A 21601-nucleotide genomic window follows, 5' to 3' on the forward strand; every position below is an offset into this window, starting at 1 on the left:
AATTAAACTGCGATCATTGACGAACCAATATCTTCCAGAGGAGCAATTTCAATCGCAAGAAACGCTGCAAAAGATATAAAAGTAAAACAGGTTTGTCCTACGACGCTTGTCCTTCGTAGGACAAACAAGTCGAGGAAAATAAAAAGGATGCGACAAATCAAGCCAAGCTGGATACACAGTCAGGCGGGGGAAAGTATGTACATATTTATAACAATGATGTAAGAAAACGCAAAGATTTGTCTTTGAAGTGAGAGAAACGCTTTGACGCGAAAACTGAAAATCGAGGAAGACGAGCAAAGACGAGGCGAACCGAGACGAATCTACACAAACGATCCGCACGGCCCTCTCCCGAGGTTCGGGAGTGACGTTCGTCGCTGCAGCGACGATGTTTGCTCTTCTCGGCGCGACGACGGCACGGCGCAGCGTGGCGCGGCGAAGAAAGAGGTTAGCCGAGCGACCGCGAGGTCACTGAGGAGAGAAATATCGCGGGACGCGATATAATCATCGCGTTATGCCGCCGCTATCTTCCTCTCCTCTCCTCTCCTCTCCTCTCCTCTCTCTCTCTCTCTTTGCGTATTCTCATTCTCTCTATTGATGCGACGCGCCGACACACGAGCGAAAAGAAAACATCGCCGTGTCATTTCGATATATTCGAGAAAGTTGCGATTAAACGAGGATGCTTCTTTTCCAGTCAACACACAGTGTCTCGGGAAAAAGCAACAATCCGCCTCTCGCGAGTCTTTCATGTGGAAATGCAGTGCAGCGTCGTTGCTCGCTTCTCCTCTTTTCGCTCTGCGCCTTCCCTCCTCTCTCCTCTCGTCTTCTCTCTTTCCCCTCCTCCTCGCAAGCGAGTGATTTGCACGATAGCCTCGCAGGCATTAATATCTGCCGCGCAAACACCGAGTGAAAGCACGCGTTGTTTCGCGGAAAGCGACGATTTTTCACAACACGAGCGGGTCGTGAGAGAGCAACGCCCAGGAGAGAAGCGACGCGCCGAAACAAATTTCGCGTGTTATTCGCGCGCACCTCTCTTCTCTCTATAAACTCTCTCCCTTCCTCTCTCTCTCTTTCGGACGCTTCGATCCACCTCGATCGAGGACGCGATTTCGGAGCATATACCTTGAGAGTAGGATAGAAAACCGACGAAAGGAGAAAGAGAAAAGAACATTTCGACCACGAGGGTGGTCGATCAAAAGCCGCCTTTTTCTCAAAATCTCTCTCTCTCTCTCTCTCTCTCTTTCTTCCCCCCTTTTTCGATATCGTCACGCGTGTGTGCTCCACGAATTACCTTCCGCGATAACAGGCTCTCGGCGAGAGATCGCATTAGATAAAATAGGAGAGACGCGTGAGCCGCGCGCGCGTGTGCAGTAAGAAAGAGAAAAAAAAAATGAAAGACGCCGCGAGGGAGAAAGTGTGGAGGATACGTATACAGAGAAATATACACTCACCGAAACGTGATGTCCGGTTGCGATATTCAAGACGTCTCTCGGATGTACCATCACCTCGCATCGGTTCTCACGGGCGCCTTCACCTCTTTCTCGTCTCGTTCTCGTTGACGATCAAAAATCACCTTCTCGTTTGAACCGGCGGCGAGCACTGCGATAACTTTTCTTCGCAAACACGAGCAACACTCACACCCGCGAACACACGTACGCATAACACACAGGGAAACAAACGGCTACGGTCAAGCGACCGATGTCGGTGTTAATCCTTTTATTTATCGCTTAACCGTTGCTCCAGTGGAACGAGACGGGTGCGCATACTTCTCGATGCCGGCAACAAACACTGACACTGACGACGACGACGACGACGACGACGATGACGATGACGACGACAACGACGCGTCGTGAGCGCGCGCGACAGTAAACGTACCGTGTCGTTAAATAAATATCGGCGATTGCTCTCGTTGGGGAGCGGATTCCCCGCGCGACTCGCACACAACTTGTTTACTAGAACACGGACCACGCCATGCCCCGCAAGCGTGCGTCCCACTCCCCTCTCTCCCCGTCTCTCTCCGCCGTCGGCAGTACTCGTCGACCGGAGCAAAACAAGCGTCTGCGCAGTGGCTCGCCGCCCCCATGCACGCTCTCGCTTTCTCCTATTTTCGGGCCGCTTTGCAGGAGCGATAAAGAGAGTACCACGTCTGCCTTGACGTACATACTACGACGCAATCGCGACGAGCCGGGACGTAACGCGCGAACAAACGGGTCATCGTACTCTGGCAGTACATATAGTGCAGATTGGGGTGCGCGTCTTTTCTATGAAATCAAATCTCTCTCTCGCTACCAAGCTGGCCATTTGGCGCCATCTCGCGCAACCGTTTCGAAGCTACGCGCGCGCGAGCAGTCGATCCAACTCTCGACCGCCGTTACATGATCGATCCGAATCGATCGGTCGAGCGCAAAACAAACAAGAGAAGAACAGATATCAAAATACGTGTATTTTAACATACTAGCACATCACAGGCGCGCGCTACGCACACGTTGTTATTGTTTTTATTTTAACGTGTCGTGCCAGTAAACACAATCTGTCACCGCTATGACAGCTAGTATATAGTATTTTCCAAACCATATACACATTAGAGAATGTCAGAAATAACGCATGAAAATCAAAATCAAAAAATAATGAGAGAAAAGTCGAAAAACAACACGTGACTAAAGTCACGTGACAGGGAAAAGAGTAAAAAAAAGTATATATTATATATAATATTCTATATTTATATATAATATATATTATTTAATGTTATATATAATATAAACATTACAGTCACGTTACTTTAGTCACGTGTTGTTTTTCTACTCTCTTTTTTGTCACGTGACTTTACTTTAGTCACGTTTTTAGTTTTCTCCATATATACGACGAACTGTCAAAATCGCTTTTCTGTCATTATTTACTCTCTCGATCTTACCGATTCGATTTGACTCGACTCGACTCGATCAACCAACCAATCGGCAACGCGAAAAGGAGATAACAATAGATGCGATACATTCGACTCACAGATCTGTGCATTTGACTCAAAAACGCGCACTTTACGGTAGACATGGATTTTTTAATGAGAGATAGGAGGAGGAGATATCTGGTAGAGAAATAGAATCAGATTCGTTGCGAGATGACAGAAAGATGAAATAACTCATATAACAACGAGATAATTTGTATAAATATATAAAGTCATTTGTTATTGCTTTGTAAAAATAATGTTCGTGTGTTTACAAAAATGACAAATATGTCATCACCGTTAATTCAAGTTAGGCAACGCGACACAGACAGTAGCGTCAGAAGTCCCAGAATCATCGACGAGACGCACACGACGGACAATGTGTCGCGATTGTAAGTGGGACAGAGCTCGCTGTCGTTGCACCTCCTAAAAAAAAAAGAATAAAATAAATAATAGAAAACAAGAGAATAATCGTGTGAATTGTAAGTCGCAAGCATTCGGAAAATCGTTCAGATCGAACTTCACGATCTTTTAATTTTAATGTATAATATAATTTATGATCGAAAAAATATATCAGTGTACATTACACGCTTGCGTGTACGTGTCGGTATTAATCACTAACCATTTTTCAATGAGTATCACCACCAGACCTGTGATGATTTTGTCGAGGAAAGTTACGGCGGAGTACACGAGCGCACTGCGTTCCGTCCTCGAGCCAATTAATTCGGCGGTGACACTGAGCGCGGTGACCATTGTAATGGAGCTTCCCGTGCCAACTAACACAGCGACAACGTAAATCACTGCGGTGCTGCTTTTAACAAATTCCGTCACCACCGCGGCCATTATGCCAATTACGGCACCGAGAAAATAGCAAACCTGCGATTTACAAAATCGTTACGCGAGAATAATATTATTATTCACTCTTCGCGATCTCTCTCTGTGTATGTTTCCAATTGTCGTTATTATCAATCACCTTCGTGCCGCACGTTCTGTTGATGTATTTGAGCAGCAATGCGGCCGCGAACGAAGACACGTACAAGACCAAGGGCACGGTAGCCAGCGCCTGTTTGCCTCCAACTTTAGTCTCTTCTATGTACAAAGGCAAATAGACCGTAGCAAGAATGATAAACAATCTGCTTGCCACGTACAGCATCGCGACTCTCAATAGAATTGTAATGGCGACCCATGACATTCGGCGATTCGACGAGTTGTCCGATATGCCGCTGCTCGCTTCTTCCACGTTTGCGTTCTTCGGGAATGAATTTTGTTCCAGAAGATTCGCCTTCAAAAACATGTGGAAGAACACGGTCGCGGTTAAACCGAAACTCGTAAGGATCACGACGATGTTCTGCAAATCAGAAGAATCTTTGAATTATTTTTTTTTTTATTTTCACATTGGCATTAAATTAAAATCAAATTAAAATTCATTTCTATACAGCGCATTTCTTCTTCTTCTTTTTCTTACGTACTCTGAATTTGTAGTCGTCTTGCTGATCTAACTGGACCATTGATTCTCCACTGGTCGGTAATACTATCCACGTGACCACAAAAACTACCACAGCCGCGCTGACTTGTGCGGAGTATCTGTGTGTGATTAGATTTATCATGAAGCAACTCAACGAATAAAATATGTCTCTGCTACATAACGATTCCCACGTTCTCAAAGGACGTTACATAATGATTCGTGTACCTTATCGCGGTCAGATCGGCTCGGGCCAGAAGTGAATTGGTTAACGAGGGAATCATTGATAGATGAGAGATCTGGACGGCCGCCCAACCCGTCTGAAATATCGTGATGCTCGTTACGTAGACAAGCATGGCAATTGTGGGGGACGAACTGGCGAAACCGCCGAATATCACGGGAAAGCTCAGCGTGACCATGACGGAACCGACGACGTGCCAGATCTTCTTCTTACAATATCGATCGACGAGAAAGCCGAACACAGGTGTCATAATCGCGTCGATGATCTGACCTTGAACGAAACAACGTTTCAACATTAAATCATATATTTATAACATACATTAAATCATTTAAATCATATATTGATTATAAAGCGTCGTCTTTTTGAGAGTGCGAGAACAATAATTAATCTACCTAGAAGTAGAAGTGCACCCGCGGCGATAGGTTTCAATAATGCCACTCGTTGAAGGTAAATCAGAGTGTAAGAAAACCACATTGCGGCCGCCAGATCGTTGAAAACATGTCCGAGAGCGTAAGCGAGTTTTGTAGATATTGTCAACCTTCCCGCATCCAAGAGAGGTGTTCGCTCGGCGCTGTTCATGTTTTCAATTCTGCACTGTTTCCAAGAATAGACCGGAAGAGCAAAAAATTAAACGTTTACGAGTCCGTTGAATTCATTATGGTATTGTTCTCTCGAAAATTTCTCGTCTTTTTACGACACCTGCGAGAAAAACGAGATTGTTACAAAAAATTGTTTTAGAAAAAAGTGTTGATCGAATTTCCCGAAGAAAAGTACGTCACATATATATTTTTCACGGATGTTTATTGTTTAAATGATTAAATTGCATAATTTCTGTAATCTATTGTGATAAAAGTAAATGTTTACGCTATTTCTTTTTAAGACCAAGTCGACATAATTGGTACTCCTTTCACTTGATTGAATTGTGCTGCGAGCTATTTCCTTTTTGGAAGTTCTTGCTACAATATATATAGTTACGTAATCCCATAATATGTTCTATAAAAGCCGCACGTTATCAAAACATATATCAGACAAACAAGAGGATTAGTACAAATCGTACAACTATAATATCTCAACATACTATAATATCAACATGTTGTAAGTACGATAACTGTATAACTTGCGAAGACTAAATAAAAAAAACATAGAAAAAAATAAAGAAGAAGAAAAATAATGTAAAAGATGATATAAAAAATACAGAAAAGGGAGAAAAAAATAATAACAACTTTAAATTAACAAATATTCAAAAAATAAAACACAATGATTTAAACTTTTATAATGATCAATCACACACGCGATATGTATATTTACCTCTTTTTTTTAACTCTAAAAGACAATATATAAAAAATAAAACTTGTATAAAAACACTGTTACAGATTTTCTTTCACACACTTTTTACCTCATAGCTGAACACAAAAATGCCATGTACATCGCAACGATTTGCATTGTACAAATCAACGTGACCTATCTATCTAAATATAATGTCAACACGTTTTATACGTGTCATAAAAGTAACGCTGTAAAATTGATGCTACACTGCCACATGCCACTGTCTGCGTTGCGTGCAGGTGAGGGACTGAGCCCTGAAACACGCGTATTGTAGTTTAGCCGCGTTCTTCGCAACGCCAATATGTGCGAAATCATCAGAGTTTATAAGTACGCGACACAAGAAGTAGCAATCACTGATAATCGCAATCTTATCGACATAAATACCTACCTACCTGAGCGTTGTGCAAATCGCAACATTCATTAATTTTCTTAATTGACGCAAGTTCTCACTTTTTGTTATCATACTTTGTACACAAAGTATAGGATGATAAATATTTATTTTATGTATTATGTGTGTGTAAAGATTATTTCATTCTTTCTCTCTCTTGATGTAAATAATTAAATTTTGATAAAATTTTAGTTTTCTTTCAAAATATTAATATATTTTTATATTTTTTTAATATAAATTTATTCTATCGAAAAAAAAAATCTTGTACTATATATAATGAGAACTTATATTGTAATATTATATAGTCGGGAATAATATATAACAGAGAGAAAAACATCGGAGATTATGGGAGAAAAACAAAATTTTCAATCAGCACACACAAACGACGTGCTGTGTAGGTATATACTGAGTAAAACAGGCCCCGTAATCTGAGCCTGCGAAAGAGAAACGCGAGAGAACACACACAATCAATATCAAGCAAGTTCTTATACGGTCTCCCGGTCAGACGACTTGGCAAAGCATGGCCAAGCGCTCTTTGCTACTTTCAGCGCATATCATAATTGCACTCGTAAAATTATTCGATAAGAGAAAATGAATTTTTGGGAGAAAAAAATCAGAGAGAGAAAGGAAGAAAAAAAGAAAGTGTGCAAACATTGTAGAAAATATATGTACATGCGCGTAATGATTTTTTTAGGTAACTTGCTTTATTAAAAATAGTGTCAAGTATTCATAAAAATTAAAATTAAAATATTGTAAAATATAAGTATTTCATATATATTTAAAAGGAACTGAACACGTTTTTATAAAAAATGGAATAACAATGTATATATAATATATATATAATACATATATACTATTATATACAACATACAGAATTATATATGAAAATATTATGTATAGTTGGGATATTGCGTGATGTCTTCATATTGTTATATTGTATAATATATATATATACGTACACACGTACATATACATAATGCGTTTCACCGAGAGATATGAGATCAACTGAATCATATGTTCAATTTGACTAAATGCATAGAGATATAAGACTAGAGTGCGCGAGTCTTATGCTAGCGCGTAAGTGAATGCGATAAAGGTTTAAAAAGAGAAAGATGCATATGGGCCCTCTCTGTCCTTGTCTAATAACGCATGCGCAATAACATCAATGGTAGTAGAATTTTTTTTCTTCACTCTTTCACTTATCTTTATTATTACTTTAGTAAAAAATATTATAATCAATTTATTTAACGTTCTATTTATAAAGAAAACAGTTATTTGTACTAAACGTAAAATTATGCATCTTTCTAAGCCTTTATCGCTTTTTCAGTCCGCTCCACTCTATCTCCTATATCTCTATGACTAAACGTCTTAACACAAAATCAAATAGTCTTGATATCTGCATATGAATACTCAATCAGAGGCCATTTTTGTTTGATTAATTAATATACGTTTTTTCCTAACATGATGATGATGATGAATAGATTTCGCTAAGTCTTTGTTCTCTCCGAAGCTGCATATTCTGTATCTTCAAACTGTCTCAGATGAATCTGAAAAGAGGTGTTTTGATGTTCTGCGTATCTCTGATAATTTCACAAATTACTTGTCACAAATTTACCTGCAAATGTAAATTAACTTCGGCGGATCGACTTAAATACGGAAAATTTCCACCACTTTTTAAATGAGCAAGTTTGGCATGAGGATAACATTTGTATACTTCTTCTCTGACTGCATTTGATAAAGCGTATTCATCAAAAACATCTATTATCGTTACAGGTAAGTGACATATTTTTTGAGGTTGTACATAACAGTTCATACAATTCATCGTTAAACGGGATGCCAGTTCCGGTTGCGTTAAACTTTCCAGCTAAAAAACGATAATTGCAAGATTCTATTTGTTGTTATTTTATCAATTTCACACTGGAAAATAAATTAAGATCGACATACTCGCTCTACCATGAAATCAATTGCCTCTACAATCTCTCCGTCAACTTTTTCTGCTGCGAAATTCCCCATTATCATTTTCTTCAGCACTACTGAAGGCAAAATCCAAAACCTACAAACATATGTAAAGATTCGATTGAATACAAATGTACGAAACAAAAACTGGTTATTTTATAGCAAAACAGCTGGCTTACACTGTTGCCGAGTCATTGTACTTAAATACAGATGTATCTGTGAAGGTGTTACACAGAACAAGAGATACTACCCTGGGACAATGAGCATTTAGTTCTGTAAATTTCTGTGCCAAGAAACCACCTAGAAATATAAAATTTCTTAATAATTTGTATATAAAATTGTACATTATTCCTAAAGACTTGAGTATTTTTCAACCTAAGGAAGCACCGAAAAGATGAACCTTGTCCAGTTCCAAATAGTCCAACAGTTTTCTGAATCCATCACACCATTCCTTTATATTCCAGTATACTGGTGGCTCAGCCTATAGACAAACTCGTTGTTTATGATTGCACAAATGTGGGACAACTCTTTTGTGCAACTTTATATTGCATTTAAGTGCTTCAGGATTGTTATACCTGATACACACATTCAACTCACTGATATAACTCTATAACCTTTGGCTGCCAGACCTAATATCTGTCTAAAAAAAATATCGGCAGTGCCGCAGACTGGTGGAAGACATATCAGAGGACATTTGACACTCTTTGGATTGGAATCGTACACTTTCCAACCCTGAAATAAATAAATCATAGATATATTCAGACTAAGATTATATTACAAATTATAATATATACTCTTATGAATAAATTTAAAAACACAAAGTCACTTTGCCTTTACACATAAAAAGTGATGATAGGGAGAAGACAGATAGTAAACAACAGGACATCAACTGTTCGGAAACTAAAGACATGGAAAATTACCTTGGTACCGTTGGTGTCAACGACGATTTTTCGCAGCGGTACGGAACTGCGAAAACTCAAGTATTCCTGGGACTGTGACAACTCACTCGAATACGAAGACATGTCTTGTTTCTGTTTGCAACGCCACTCGGTGTTTTGCACCGCGTTGTTCATTGACGGTGACTCGCCATAGTGTTGTCGAGAGAACGAATGCATTAATTGCGACAGTGTCGCGCGATAATTTTTAACGTAACATTTATCAGTTTTAATCAGGATGACAAAATTAAAACGCTGAAATATAAAAAGGATTCAACAGACATTTTTGCGCGCATGCGTTTGAACAAATTCTGACGTGCGTGTATTTCATCAGGGATATCAGCAGAGAAAAGATCTGTTCGCTAGCGCTATGTTCACAGCGGTGGTGCACATTGACAACTACGTAGCCATGTTCATGAGTGATTGGTCGGTGTGTATGGTTTTATTTCGTGCTGTATGTGCACCACCGTTAGACATAGCGAACAGGATGGAAAAGCGATAACAGCTAAAACGCGGCCGTGACTGCTCTTAATCTTCTGTCTGGTATTATTTTATCCGCTAATTTGTGATAATTCACATTTCTACATATATGTAATACTCCTATATTGCTAGTACGGTGCCGACCTGAAGCCACATGTTACGGTGCAGACAATATAGTAGCCTCTCTCTCCAGCTGCTTTGTGCGCATGCAGTGAACATTCAAGCACGCTTGCGCATTTCTCTTTCTCGCGTTCTTTCTCTCACTTTCTAATGCTTTGTCTCGCTCGCACTCGCTTAGTAGACGCGCCTGCGCATAATGACGCTCGACTATCTATGCCCATATTTGGACTTCGTGCGTCTCCCTTTCTCGGGCCTCGTGCCTCTCATTGCGAAGATACGCGACTAGCAATATAGGAGTATTACATATATGCATTTCTATCGCTTTTTTTTGCTGCTGCTTACGTTTGAATTACGCGCGCCGCGGCGCGCGGTTCGATATTTCGAGAATCGCAACTTCGCGCGCTTCGATATATTCGACAGGCAGATGTAGCGGACACGGAACGGAACTTCTCCTTCAAATTACGAGGTATTTTTGACACTTATTGCCGTCTCGCGCGTAAATATCGGCAATACATATGTGCCGCAAATTGTCGGGCGTGTGACGTAATACATAATTAATATCGCGCACTCTTCGGTAACGATAACAAGCGAGTTTAACAATGTAAGTGTTTACACGCGGTTATTCGCGCTCCCGCGAGACATACGATGGCCAACGCGCGACACGAGAAGTAGAAGATTCGAATTTTCTCGCGTTATTTTTCTCTCGCGTTTGTTATTATCTCGCGCGCGAATATCAATAGTTCGGGAGTGTCGCAAAGTAACGAGTGTACGTATTGATGCGTATTAATACGTATCGCGAATAATCGGCGAGCATCATGATCAATCCGTATCGCGGCCGTTCGCCGAGCAAATTGAGTGATCTACCAGAGCAGGAGTGCAATTCAAGTAAATACATCTCAGATTTTTATCTAGTAATATAAAATAATATTAAATAACATGTGTGTGAAATTATTTGTAAAAAAATTATATATTTATATCTACATTGCAGTGTATTTATCTTTTTCTTTTTCAATTTATAAGCTCAGGCAGAAGTAAACAGGTAATAAAGAAGTGGAGATGAGAAGTGACGATGAAAAGTGCTACGAGACACTACGTGGGACGATGCAAAGTCTGCTGTTGGGTCACTTTCGTTGAGTCGGAGAGGACCGAGGGTTGGAGAGGAAGAGACTGGACATTGACGGACAACAATGGGACGGACAACGAAGGGACCACACAAATGTGAGTTACACAGTCAACTTTTATCGCTTGTTCCTTTCAGCTAACAGTTTTTTAAAAATCTGTTTTTATACTTTTAAATCTGTTTTTATATTGTATTGGTAGACTTTAACTTGATATTAAATCTATATACAGATACTATATTTAATATATATACGCAATACTAAATCTATGTACAAACTAGACTTAATATATGCAATTTATACAAAGGTATACATATTTATATTAAATATATCTGAAAGGAACAATTTCTACATTGCATGCGTAGTATCCGTTTATTAATTTTGATATATATTTTGAATATTTCTATGCGTTGTGTTATTTGAAGTTTTACATTTTTCTATTGCTTAGACTTGTGTTTAATTTTCTTAAATTTCTTTAACATTCTTTAAATATTTTGACTTTTGTGTTTTTTTTGAACAATTCTTCTATGAATTCTTTCGCGAAATGTTATAAAGTCTATTTTATAAAATAAATCCCTTCGAGCGTAAAACATAAACTAATATGAACATAAAATGACAAACTTATACTCGCGTATATTCGCCAATGTTCGCGAGCAGTTTATTGGTGCGTACGCTATATACAGCACGGAATAGAACCATAAACGTGCGTGCACACCGCTCGTAGATATGACCACGTAGTTGCCAATGTGCTCTATCACGTGAGCATGGTGCTAGCGGCAGAGCGGCAAAAGCGGTAACTGCTAAAATGCGGTCGTGACTGCTTTCTATATTTGGTTCAATCTTAGGTTAGGGTTAGGTTAGGTTAGGTTAGGTTAGGTTACGTTCAGAAAACTCAACAGTTGCACAACAGTTCAAAGATCATCACTTGTGATAGGACTATTTCTCAAAACCTGCTACGATTCCACAAGTATGATCCAATCATAAATGATTATCTCTCAACCGTTGTGCAACTGTTTCTGAACGTAACCATTGAGAAATTGGATCGACAAAAATATATACATATAGGTATATCGTCTGTTTCCCGCAACTTCTCTTCTAGAAAGTTACCACCACGTGGATATATCACATATTAAAATAATACGTATATACAACGTGATATATATATATATAAGCAATAAATTAAAGAATTGTTATAAATTATTGGAAAAAATTTTAGTTTTCTTATTGTGATTGTATATTTCTGTAAGTTTATTTAGCTTCAATTCTTTTTTACTTTTATTTTCCACGTGGAAGGTAGTTATTACATATTATAGAATCGATTCATAAACTTTTCACAAAATTCGAACTTATTAACCGAAAGATTTTAATAAGCGTGGAATTTCTAGATATTTGACTGTGTGTGTGTGCTTCAAAGCTGAGATAATTACAAGTAACGCTTTTCCACGTGTCGTATGTACATGTTGAAAGAGACACATTTTCGATGGTACTGTTGCGCAATAAATATCTTAAAAAAATAAACATTAACTTTTTCAGAAAATCCGATTTACATGTACCTAACATTTGAATAATTAATGCACTTCCGAGTAGTCATGCTCTAGAGGAGTGAAAACGGTTTAAATGAATTATAACCACCAAGTGGGTGTGGGGATGAAAAGGGTGCGGCTCTCATGATATAAGCGAAACAACGAGGTGTAGTACACTTGTATCCGACACGTACATACGTCTATGTACGAAGCAAGATTAACGATGTCGGAACTTTCACACTATTACTTCGGGGAGATCCGACGAGCGCTTCTCCATCCCCCCGTTTGAAGCTGTATCGAGGCGTATCGACTTTTCTTCTTTAAGCTACAATGCTCTTCACATTGCAAAAGAAACGAGAAACAAGATTGAGTACCGCGAAACGTGAAATACGCTATAAAGATGAATTTGCTTGTGAAATCTATATAAAACGTATCTTCACACATTTATATCGCGAAAAATATCTATCGATTTAAACGTTTCAACACTTCTGACGCACATTCCAGAAGAAAAAAGATAAAAACTTTGCGTATGAAAAAAAAACAAAAATGTTATTTTTGAGAGATAAACAGAATCTTTCCACAACTCACAACACAATCTGTCTCTCAATATTTCGATTTTTTTTCTCTTTTCCTGTCCTTTCTTTAGTGAACAATACACATTTTGCTTCTCTTGCATTCCTCCTTATCTCGATTAGACATATGAATAAACTAAGAGCCTTAAAAGAAATCTCGTTCTCTGTGCGTATCCACATGTATCTATAACACATTTCAAATCCCCTTTACAAAATTATTATTTACAAATCTCCTCTTTTCTTCTCTTCATTGGCAAGTGTACTTATCGAATGAACAAAGAAGGAGGAGGTAAAAGAGATTAGCGAATTGTCGGCGATGATGTCTGAGATGGTGTTTCATCTCTCAGTTCAATTGCGTGAAACGAGCGAGATTGAAATTCATTTAGTTTTTTTGCAATAATAACGATTTTTTGAAAACGAATCGTTTGCGCTTTTTGTTGTACAAATCGTCAGATACGCATATTCTGAGTGAAAAATCCTTCAAGAGATCTGCGAGACGATTTTTATTGTTTTATATATCGCAGATAGAATATAACGTGTTTTTTATTCAACTAATTAATTTCAGTTTCATCATTATTGGTCGATTCATTGCTACAGGTACACATGTAGAGATGTATGTTCTCAGAACGCGGATCGTTTTCTAAGTCTATAAAGCGATTCAAAGAGACGAAAATACACATGTCGATGCATCGAACATGCATATGTGGCAGACCCTCGTATAATCATTAATAATGCGCGGAGCTTCGTTTCTGTCTCGCGTTAATTCGACGTATCGAATCGAACACCCCGTGCGCTCGTTAATCTTTCTTCTCGCAAAGTCCATCACTTTACCGACGATTTATTTAAAGAAGGCACTTCTTCTGTTATTTTATTTTTTATTTTATTTTATTTGAAGCAAACGCTTTAACTTTATCGAACGATTTCGTTGCAAACTTGCGTCGATTTTTCTAAAATCTGACCACAAAGGAGCGACAATGACAGAAGTCGATTAACGTCCTGTAAAGTACTAGTGCATGATGATCCTCAGACAATTAGAGACAGAGACACAAGTGAAAGCATCTGTCTCGCTCTGCGCTTTGACTCACTTCCCCTCTCACACGCGCACTTCTTATATTTCTGTGACTTTCTTATCCGTCAATCACCACACATCACAAGGATAGACATGAATGAAGGCATCCATCTTTGTCTTGCTTTTGATTATTATTTCTCTGGACTGTTCGGATTCTCCACCTAAGTGCACCGAGTGCACTCATTTTATTCTTATTTCATATCTAGTAAGATAAAGATAAAGATAAAGCATATTCGGGTGAGAAATCTGTACATAGTTCTCCACAGAGAAGGTAGGGAATGCGCAATCTGCGGAATCTTTATCGTTGGGTCGTTCGGAAAGTAATTGTTTTTCCCACGAGTGTCGATGTACTTTTAACCAGCCAACTTTATTCTAAACCATATTGTCATTATATATTTTGACAACTAACATTTCCATTTTTATTTAAAAAAAATGTTTTTAAATAAAATAAAATATTTATCTACCATAAACAAATTGTCGTTCATTTTCCTTGAACAATACCAAAAGTAAAAGTTTTCCGAACGATTCAATATTTCTTATATGTCTATGAATTTGACTAAATATTGTAAGAAATCTGATTATTGTAAGAAACACAAAAAAACACGTCCATTTCTCTTCTCGATTTTTTCTTTTCAAAATGTACAACGATTTTTGAATAACTTTCTGCTGCGTTATATTCTCAAAATTGCACACTCTATTAGATTGACTAAACTACAGATTCGTCTTTCAAAAATGATGAAACAAAAATAAAACAGAAAAGAATAAAATCACGTTCCGCATAAAAGGATAATAGAAATAACATCCTGTAACACGACACCAGATCCCATAAATAATGTGACCTTGGTAGAAATCGATACTCACCGTGAAAAGAAAAAATTTTACGATTCTTTGGTAGGAAACCTACAGTTTTCGCCACAATAAATATTTTTTCTATAATTCGAATGCGACTACTTTCTTTTTATCTAGACAATCTCTTAAAAAAATAGTAGTACTTAGAAGATATTATCAACTACGTATCTATCAACTACGAACTCATATCGTCTAAATAAAGATCAATACAACTACCCAGATAGCCAAATGTGAAAACTCAATATAAAGCAAATTATTGTATAGATTAAGTTGCTCGCCAATTGCTGTTGTGTTGTTTTTATTTAACGCAACGAAAATGTTTTTGTCAATTCAGTATCAATATGCTGAGTTTTATTATCAATCAATTGTTGTAGCCAATGTCTAGAACATATGAGTCAGCAATATGTGAGCAATATATGAGCAATTATTTTTATTCATAAGTTGAGAAAACTAATATAAGTTTATTGCCGATGAGTTGTTGAGAACTTGCTGTTATTACATTTTGAAAACTGTTGTTGGCAAGTACATACTGAAAAGAGGATACACCCTTTTGTTACATTGCTGAAAACACATGAGTAATATTTGTGGCAAATTGCCAACAACTTGCACTTAGTTTTCTATCTAAAAAGGTAAAGAGTAATCTGAGATGAACATTCTTTTAAATGTTTATCTCTACTTTCTTCTTCAAAAATTCTTCTCTTTGAAAATATTTATTCAGGTAGCTTTAGGTTCATCATACATTTTAACAAATGTATCATATTTAATGTGTCTGTAATCTTGGTGCGCATTTTAAGATACTTCGGTAGTTATTTTTGTGATATTATTGCTCTCACATTGCGAGATCAACTTTGAGAAATTTCGAGGAAATCGAACTATAAATTTCTGTAATAAAGCAAAGAGATCATTAATCTTCGACGGTAATTTCGGTTTGCAATGGCGACATTTACCTCCTTCTCTCTCTTATTTCTCCAACCTTCTTCACTCTCTCTTATATACATACTTCTCGCTCACTCTCGCACTTCTCCCTTCTTCTCTCAGTCTTTCCCCACTTACCCTCTTGCACATTCGTTCTCGCACTTTCTAGGATAATTAATGATCTCGAAAGCGATCTCCTCGCGTAGCAATCTTTCCCCGTCTCGTTATTTTCTCAGCCATCTTCTGCCCTCGCCTCCGTTAATTTCTTTTTTTTTTTTTTTTTCAAGTTCAAATAATCATTTTCCGACTATAAATGCGCGAACTATCGCATTGCAGCTAGAAAACATTTACCCTCAAAAGATGTGTGCAGAGCGACTTTAGCATTAAACAGATCAATTATTGAGGTTTAAAAAAAAAACACATTATATAATCGTCGAAGTAATCTCTACCTGTTGCATATCACTTTGTCACTTGTCATAAAGTTACCAATTTCGTTTGATTGAGGTTTCTGATACTTATCTACACGATAAGACATACACGATAGTTTTTTTCTTGCGCCTTTATTTTGATTATCTCATATTCAGAAAATCCAATGCTACAAAGATAATCTTTTAACTTTTTCGAAGATATTTTACCGCATTAGTTCTCATTAAAGATTACCTTTGTATCATAGGACGGATTTTCTGATGAATCTTAATACAACACACCGCAAAAGCATCAAATATCAGACAAAGATAATCTTTATATTTATCAGAATGTTAAAATTCTAATATAGAAATACTAAAGTACATCTACAATAAAATATATATAATACTTAGACTTAAATACGCATGATTATTCATAATGCTTTCTTTTAAATAATTTAATTCTCAATGAAAGAATAAATGTAGATACCTCTTGAGAGATTTGTATGCATTGGCACCAGGTGTCGTCTCACTGTCTTCGTGGAATCTTAACAACCGCTATAATCTCTAATTATTCGAAAACAGGAATACGGCAGTGACCACAGAGCTGTTGCTTTGTTTCCTTTCTTTCTCTTTTTCTCCTGATAAAAACGAATATTTTCATGACAATTGGCTCAGCGAGAGACTGCTAGACACCTTTTTTTTTAGCATTATCTCTCTTACCTTGGTTGATTCAAAGATAACTCGGTTCTTCTCTTTTCTGTTGCGTCTCACATCTCTCCATATAGTCTGCTGAATAAAATACGGAAGCTACGAAAGCTGGAATTTCCGGTTGATTCGGCAGACTAACGATGGGGTGGTTTAACACCCCGTGGTGACGACGGACTCGCGCGTGATTCTCCATTGTTAGGCGTTTGCGCAATCTGTCTCGTGTAATTTGCACAATAATGGATACGCATCGGCAAGGAACAAATTGCCGTTAGGGATTGCGTTTTGACGTTGTTTCGCTACGAACGCGAACGGTTTTCAGTACGTTGTTTTTAGCGTTTTATTTATAAATGCTGCGTGTATACATATAACGGTTGATCCAATAATTGCCGCGTCACTCCGTGCGGATTTTCACACCGCAGAAAAAAGTTGGCGAGCGTATAAAGTGCGCGTAAAAACGGAGGGTCGCGTTGTCGATAATCGGCTTTAGAAACGATCGAACTTTATTATAGTGATCTCCATAGCTCCGGTCTAAGCTATAGATTGCGACTGATACGCGACGGTTCTGTGTTGTTTATTGGTTATTTTATGTTGCTTGTCGGGAGGCGAGCCGCGCTGCGGCACTATAAAATTTCCTTACAATTAGAAATTACCGCCCTAGATTCTCGCGCCAAGCGATTCCACGAACCATCGAGAAAACCACTTGAGGCTTGGATATCGGTTCTTACATCAATATTTAATCGCGTCGGAACAAGATGGCGGTGGTATGCGCGCCATCCAGACGAGCTATAAAAGCTTAAGAGGCCGCAATATACACACATTCAAGGTACACGTATTCTCTAACTATACGTGGCACACCGAGAAGAGAGAGAAAGAGAAACGAAGAAACAGAGAAGATCTTTCCGCGACAAGAAAGAAGGTGATGAAACAATTCTCGTCGAGGAGAGAAGATAGAACAAATAGCGTCCAGCCTCGCGTCTCACGCGCACACTCGCGGTTTTAGCCTGAGAATTGTCAATCGAAGGTGCCAAGAAATAAAAGAACATTTTGAGGCGCGGCTTCTCAAACATCCTTTCTTTGAATATTGGCCGCGAACTCTCGTTCGTTTCGTGTAATTATGAGGCCTGATTATATTACACGTTTGCAGGACATTAGCACATAAAAGTACAAATATTGATGAACATAAATTCGCATTTGATGAACGATTAATTCTCAGTTATCCGCGTCAATGTGTGCAAACTATCCGAGAATTTATATACAGGGCGTTTGAAACATTTTGACAAGAAGTCTGGAAGTAGATTGAATGTAGATTGAATTAATCTGAATCGAAAGATCATGTACTATTTTGCAAAATTCGTAAGTTAGTTGAGTGATTAATTAATATGTAACCCAATAAGCGCATGGAAAACGATGAAATCCAAATTCTCACGAATCTCTGCCGCGAAGCGTGAAAATTTTCCCACACTTTTTCTTTACCTATCTGATGTATCCTTATTTTTTCTATATCTAATCTATGCGACATAAAACCGGGCGTGGCTTAAATCCCGAAGTTATTTTAAGTCAGGAAAAAAACATGTCACTTGATTTAGTTAACCTAAAGAACTGTTATAGTTAAAGAAAGTCTTTTCGTGGGAGAATTTCTAGCATCACAGTGCAGAAAATACATAGTGCACACAGTGCAGAAAATACATAGAAAACGTGTGTGAAACCGCGTGTAAATAATTCTGAAATGCCGTATTCTAACAACAAACCCTCCAAACCTTCAATCACGTGTAATTTCGTGCTGTAATTGCATTTCGAACGGAAAAGAAGGATGCGAACGTTAGGCGTTATTTCTGAGATTCATTGTGATTGTCCGACACCGCTGTCAAACGGAAATGACGTGCGTGCAACCGAATGTAAACATAGAAAATTGTTTACCAATGATTAACCACACAGAATAACAGCTATGCTGTTTTCAACCTTCGCGGACAATTTTAATGCACGAAAAATGGTATTCTTTATAACGTTTCGCGCGAATTTGTTGCAATATTACTTGAAATTTTTTCAATTTTCAAGCTTTTTTCTGTTCGTACATAGATTTTCTGATCAGTCACTTGATTATCTGTTGCTTATAATTAAAAATTCAAGCCGAAACGTTCAAAATCTGAAATATATACACATTTAAAGTGTAAAATCTCAAAATTCTCACATTTCGAAGATTTCTAAAATCGTTTTATGTTAATAACATAGCGTTTTTTTCTATTTTGACTCACAACTATCATTTATTTTCATAAAACGTCGAAAAATTCGCACATCAATATTATTTATTTCACATAAAGCTGTCATGTGTCGTCGCGATTAGTAGAACACGTTAATAGAACATAGACTTCTAAAAAAGTTTTGTTCAAAGAACACGGTATATTTTGTACAAATCTAAAGTGACTAAAAAGGACATTAATAAAAATGGTTCCAAAACAATATGAATTATACAACAGAGCCTTGCAATTCTCGCAACTCTCACATGTTGTACTTGATGGATTTTCTATGCAGTCACGTGATCGATGCGCGCGTGTTTTATGTATTAGAAAGATATGCTTGAATAATCAGTTGTTCACAGTGATAAAGAAGATGAATTCTATCAGCGGAATATTCGATTAGATAAAGACAAGTGCATTATAGTCGATCTCGATGTTACACGGCCAACGAAAACAGCTATCAAAGTATTATTTGCATGTCTATCGTTATGCCAATCGGAAAAGCGACGTCTGTGAGTAAGAATGAGAAAGAAGAACTTCAGCTACCACCGCAGGTGGATTAGGGCGTGACTTGCGTGGCTTTTCACTCCGCCTCCACAACAAACGGGGGGGATTCGTTCGTGCATCATCGGGACATCTCCCTCTTCCTTCGTGTCGTGGTAAGCGTGGTAGTGGCAGCGAGACCTATCGTCGCGCGTTCCTCAGGCAGCGCTTTCAGATGGATCTGGAAAGCGAAACCGTGCGGTTATTTCACGTCTGTCTCGTTTTTCACGCGAGTTCGATCTCGACGAATTATCTCCGATGACGCCGGAAATGAGTATTGTGTCGTTAATCATTCCGGGCCTGTGACTCGGATATCCAATACGAATGGAAGGTTCGCGCGGACTAATAATCGGTAAACCGAAATATCGGTCAGTTGAATTGTTAACCGCGCACCGCGTGCCATTACTAATTGCTGCCTTTTTTTTTATCCCCTCCTCTACCTCATATCGATGACTCCTACGGCCAATTTCCAACTAATCGCATTTTGATTCTCCCTTTCCTCGTTTTCCTTTTATCCTCTGTATTTCATGTTTTCTCATTTCATCTCCCGCCATTTCATAGAAGGTGAAAAGTTTTTTCGTGAGTAGACATTCGGAGAAAAGACTCCGTCCAAGAAGAGAGGAAGTTTGAACGCGAAAAAACTATCGGATTTTTATATCAATCGAAAAGTGATCGTTCGCAGTGATAACATTGATGTATAGTTTTTTTCCGGCCGCGAAGTGTTTTCCAAAAACTTTACCGACGGTCGCGACAACGGACGCTTGTCTTTACTACAGACTCTCGGTGATCACTCCTACACCTCGTAATTATCCATTATAAGCGAGACAACCTGCTGGCTTGGATGTCATAGTGTCTTGCCGTGCGCGCGCGCACACACGCGCGCTCACACACACATACACACACACACAAAGTCGACGCAACTTGTAGCTGCCTTCACGCTTAAACTCTCTTTCTCTCTCTCTCTCTTTCTCCTTTGGGAAGCGTTGCGCGCTCTTCCGCATTTTTCGTAAACTTCGTTTGTGTTTCGCAAAAACAGCCAAGATTAGGGTCAAGAGTGATCCAAAACCATCCTACGTGATGGATTCGAGCGACGATACTGAATTGGAGAACACTGGCGGTGGAGTGCCGAACGGATCTGCTTCTAATACTAATAACGGGGCACCAAGTGGATCTTCCACAAGTGCAGTTACCGCGACTAATGGGCACGAATCTAATGGACATGGACATCTTCCCTCGCCGGAAGATCTTGTAAGTTCAAAAAATAATATTTCTCTTTTTCTCTCTCTCTCTCTCTCTCTTTCTCACATTTTTCAATCGTGCGTTTCTTTTAAAAGTGAAATAAAAGCTGGAGCTTGAGTCTTTTATCGTGAGATTTTGATACATCGTTGATCTCTCTAGTAAAATTTAATTGGCCTTGACCAGCAGTTTCTTACGTTTCTTAATATTATGGATATAAAAAACGGAAACTTCTAAATGACACTTCTTTCGTGTCTCACTCGAGTTGGTTTTTTTACGTTATGTTTTTTTATTTAGAATGAGCGTTCTGTGCAATTAGCAAAGTTTGCTAGCAACGCTTCTTCAGCGAGTCATTACTCCTTCCATTCGCCTTTTGAGTGATTTTATGCGAAAACAACACTTGAAAAAAAAAAACGCACGATTTTGTGTGATACGTTTCTAGGAAATCGATGGAATGTGTATATAACAACTTCTTTCTCTCCGTTTTTCTTCTGATTTAGTTTTTATACTCTTGCATCCACATTCATTTATCTATCTGCTATACATGAAGTTTTACCGTTTTTCAAGATCTGTCAGAACAAATT

The 21601-nt window shown here is 38.3% G+C and overlaps 3 protein-coding genes across 16 annotated transcripts in view; 1 reads left to right on the plus strand and 2 right to left on the minus strand.

The window, feature by feature from the left end:
* Positions 1-3146: 3146 nt before the first annotated feature.
* LOC109859916 (major facilitator superfamily domain-containing protein 12-like) lies at positions 3147-6301 on the minus strand. Of its 11 annotated transcripts, none has more exons than XM_020438635.1 (8): positions 6035-6301; positions 5503-5594; positions 5031-5337; positions 4626-4908; positions 4405-4519; positions 3909-4283; positions 3558-3811; positions 3147-3361 (listed from the first exon to the last, which is right to left on the minus strand). In XM_020438635.1, the coding sequence occupies exons 3-8, from the start codon at positions 5215-5217 to the stop codon at positions 3241-3243; spliced, it is 1335 nt and encodes a 444-aa protein (XP_020294224.1). In that variant the 5' UTR covers positions 5218-5337; positions 5503-5594; positions 6035-6301; the 3' UTR covers positions 3147-3240. The 11 variants fall into 11 exon arrangements, with proteins under 11 accessions (XP_020294224.1, XP_020294222.1, XP_020294225.1 ...); XM_020438633.1 differs by having other exon boundaries at positions 5503-5631; XM_020438636.1 differs by having other exon boundaries at positions 6028-6301.
* Positions 6302-7258: 957 nt separating this feature from the next.
* Positions 7259-9591, minus strand: LOC109859918 (maspardin-like). Its single transcript, XM_020438641.1, has 7 exons — positions 9229-9591; positions 8906-9040; positions 8684-8789; positions 8488-8608; positions 8297-8405; positions 7968-8216; positions 7259-7899 (listed from the first exon to the last, which is right to left on the minus strand). Exons 1-7 carry the CDS (start codon positions 9421-9423, stop codon positions 7840-7842), a joined length of 975 nt encoding a protein of 324 aa, XP_020294230.1. The 5' UTR covers positions 9424-9591; the 3' UTR covers positions 7259-7839.
* A 1362-nt stretch (positions 9592-10953) lies between these two features.
* LOC109859919 (AT-rich interactive domain-containing protein 3C-like) overlaps positions 10954-21601 on the plus strand; it is a 113753-nt gene continuing 103105 nt past the window's right edge. For 3 of the 4 annotated variants that reach the window (XM_020438643.1, XM_020438645.1, XM_020438644.1), the window contains exon 1: positions 19972-21029. In XM_020438643.1, the coding sequence (XP_020294232.1) occupies positions 20859-21029 (171 nt within the window). In that variant the 5' untranslated portion in view covers positions 19972-20858. Of the gene's footprint in view, positions 11062-19971; positions 21030-21601 lie in introns of those variants that run through there. The other variant, XM_020438647.1, reaches the window with a different exon arrangement.

This window comes from Pseudomyrmex gracilis, unplaced genomic scaffold (assembly GCF_002006095.1).
Source record: "Pseudomyrmex gracilis isolate BER0280 unplaced genomic scaffold, ASM200609v1 scaffold_301, whole genome shotgun sequence".
NCBI lineage: Eukaryota > Metazoa > Arthropoda > Insecta > Hymenoptera > Formicidae > Pseudomyrmex > Pseudomyrmex gracilis.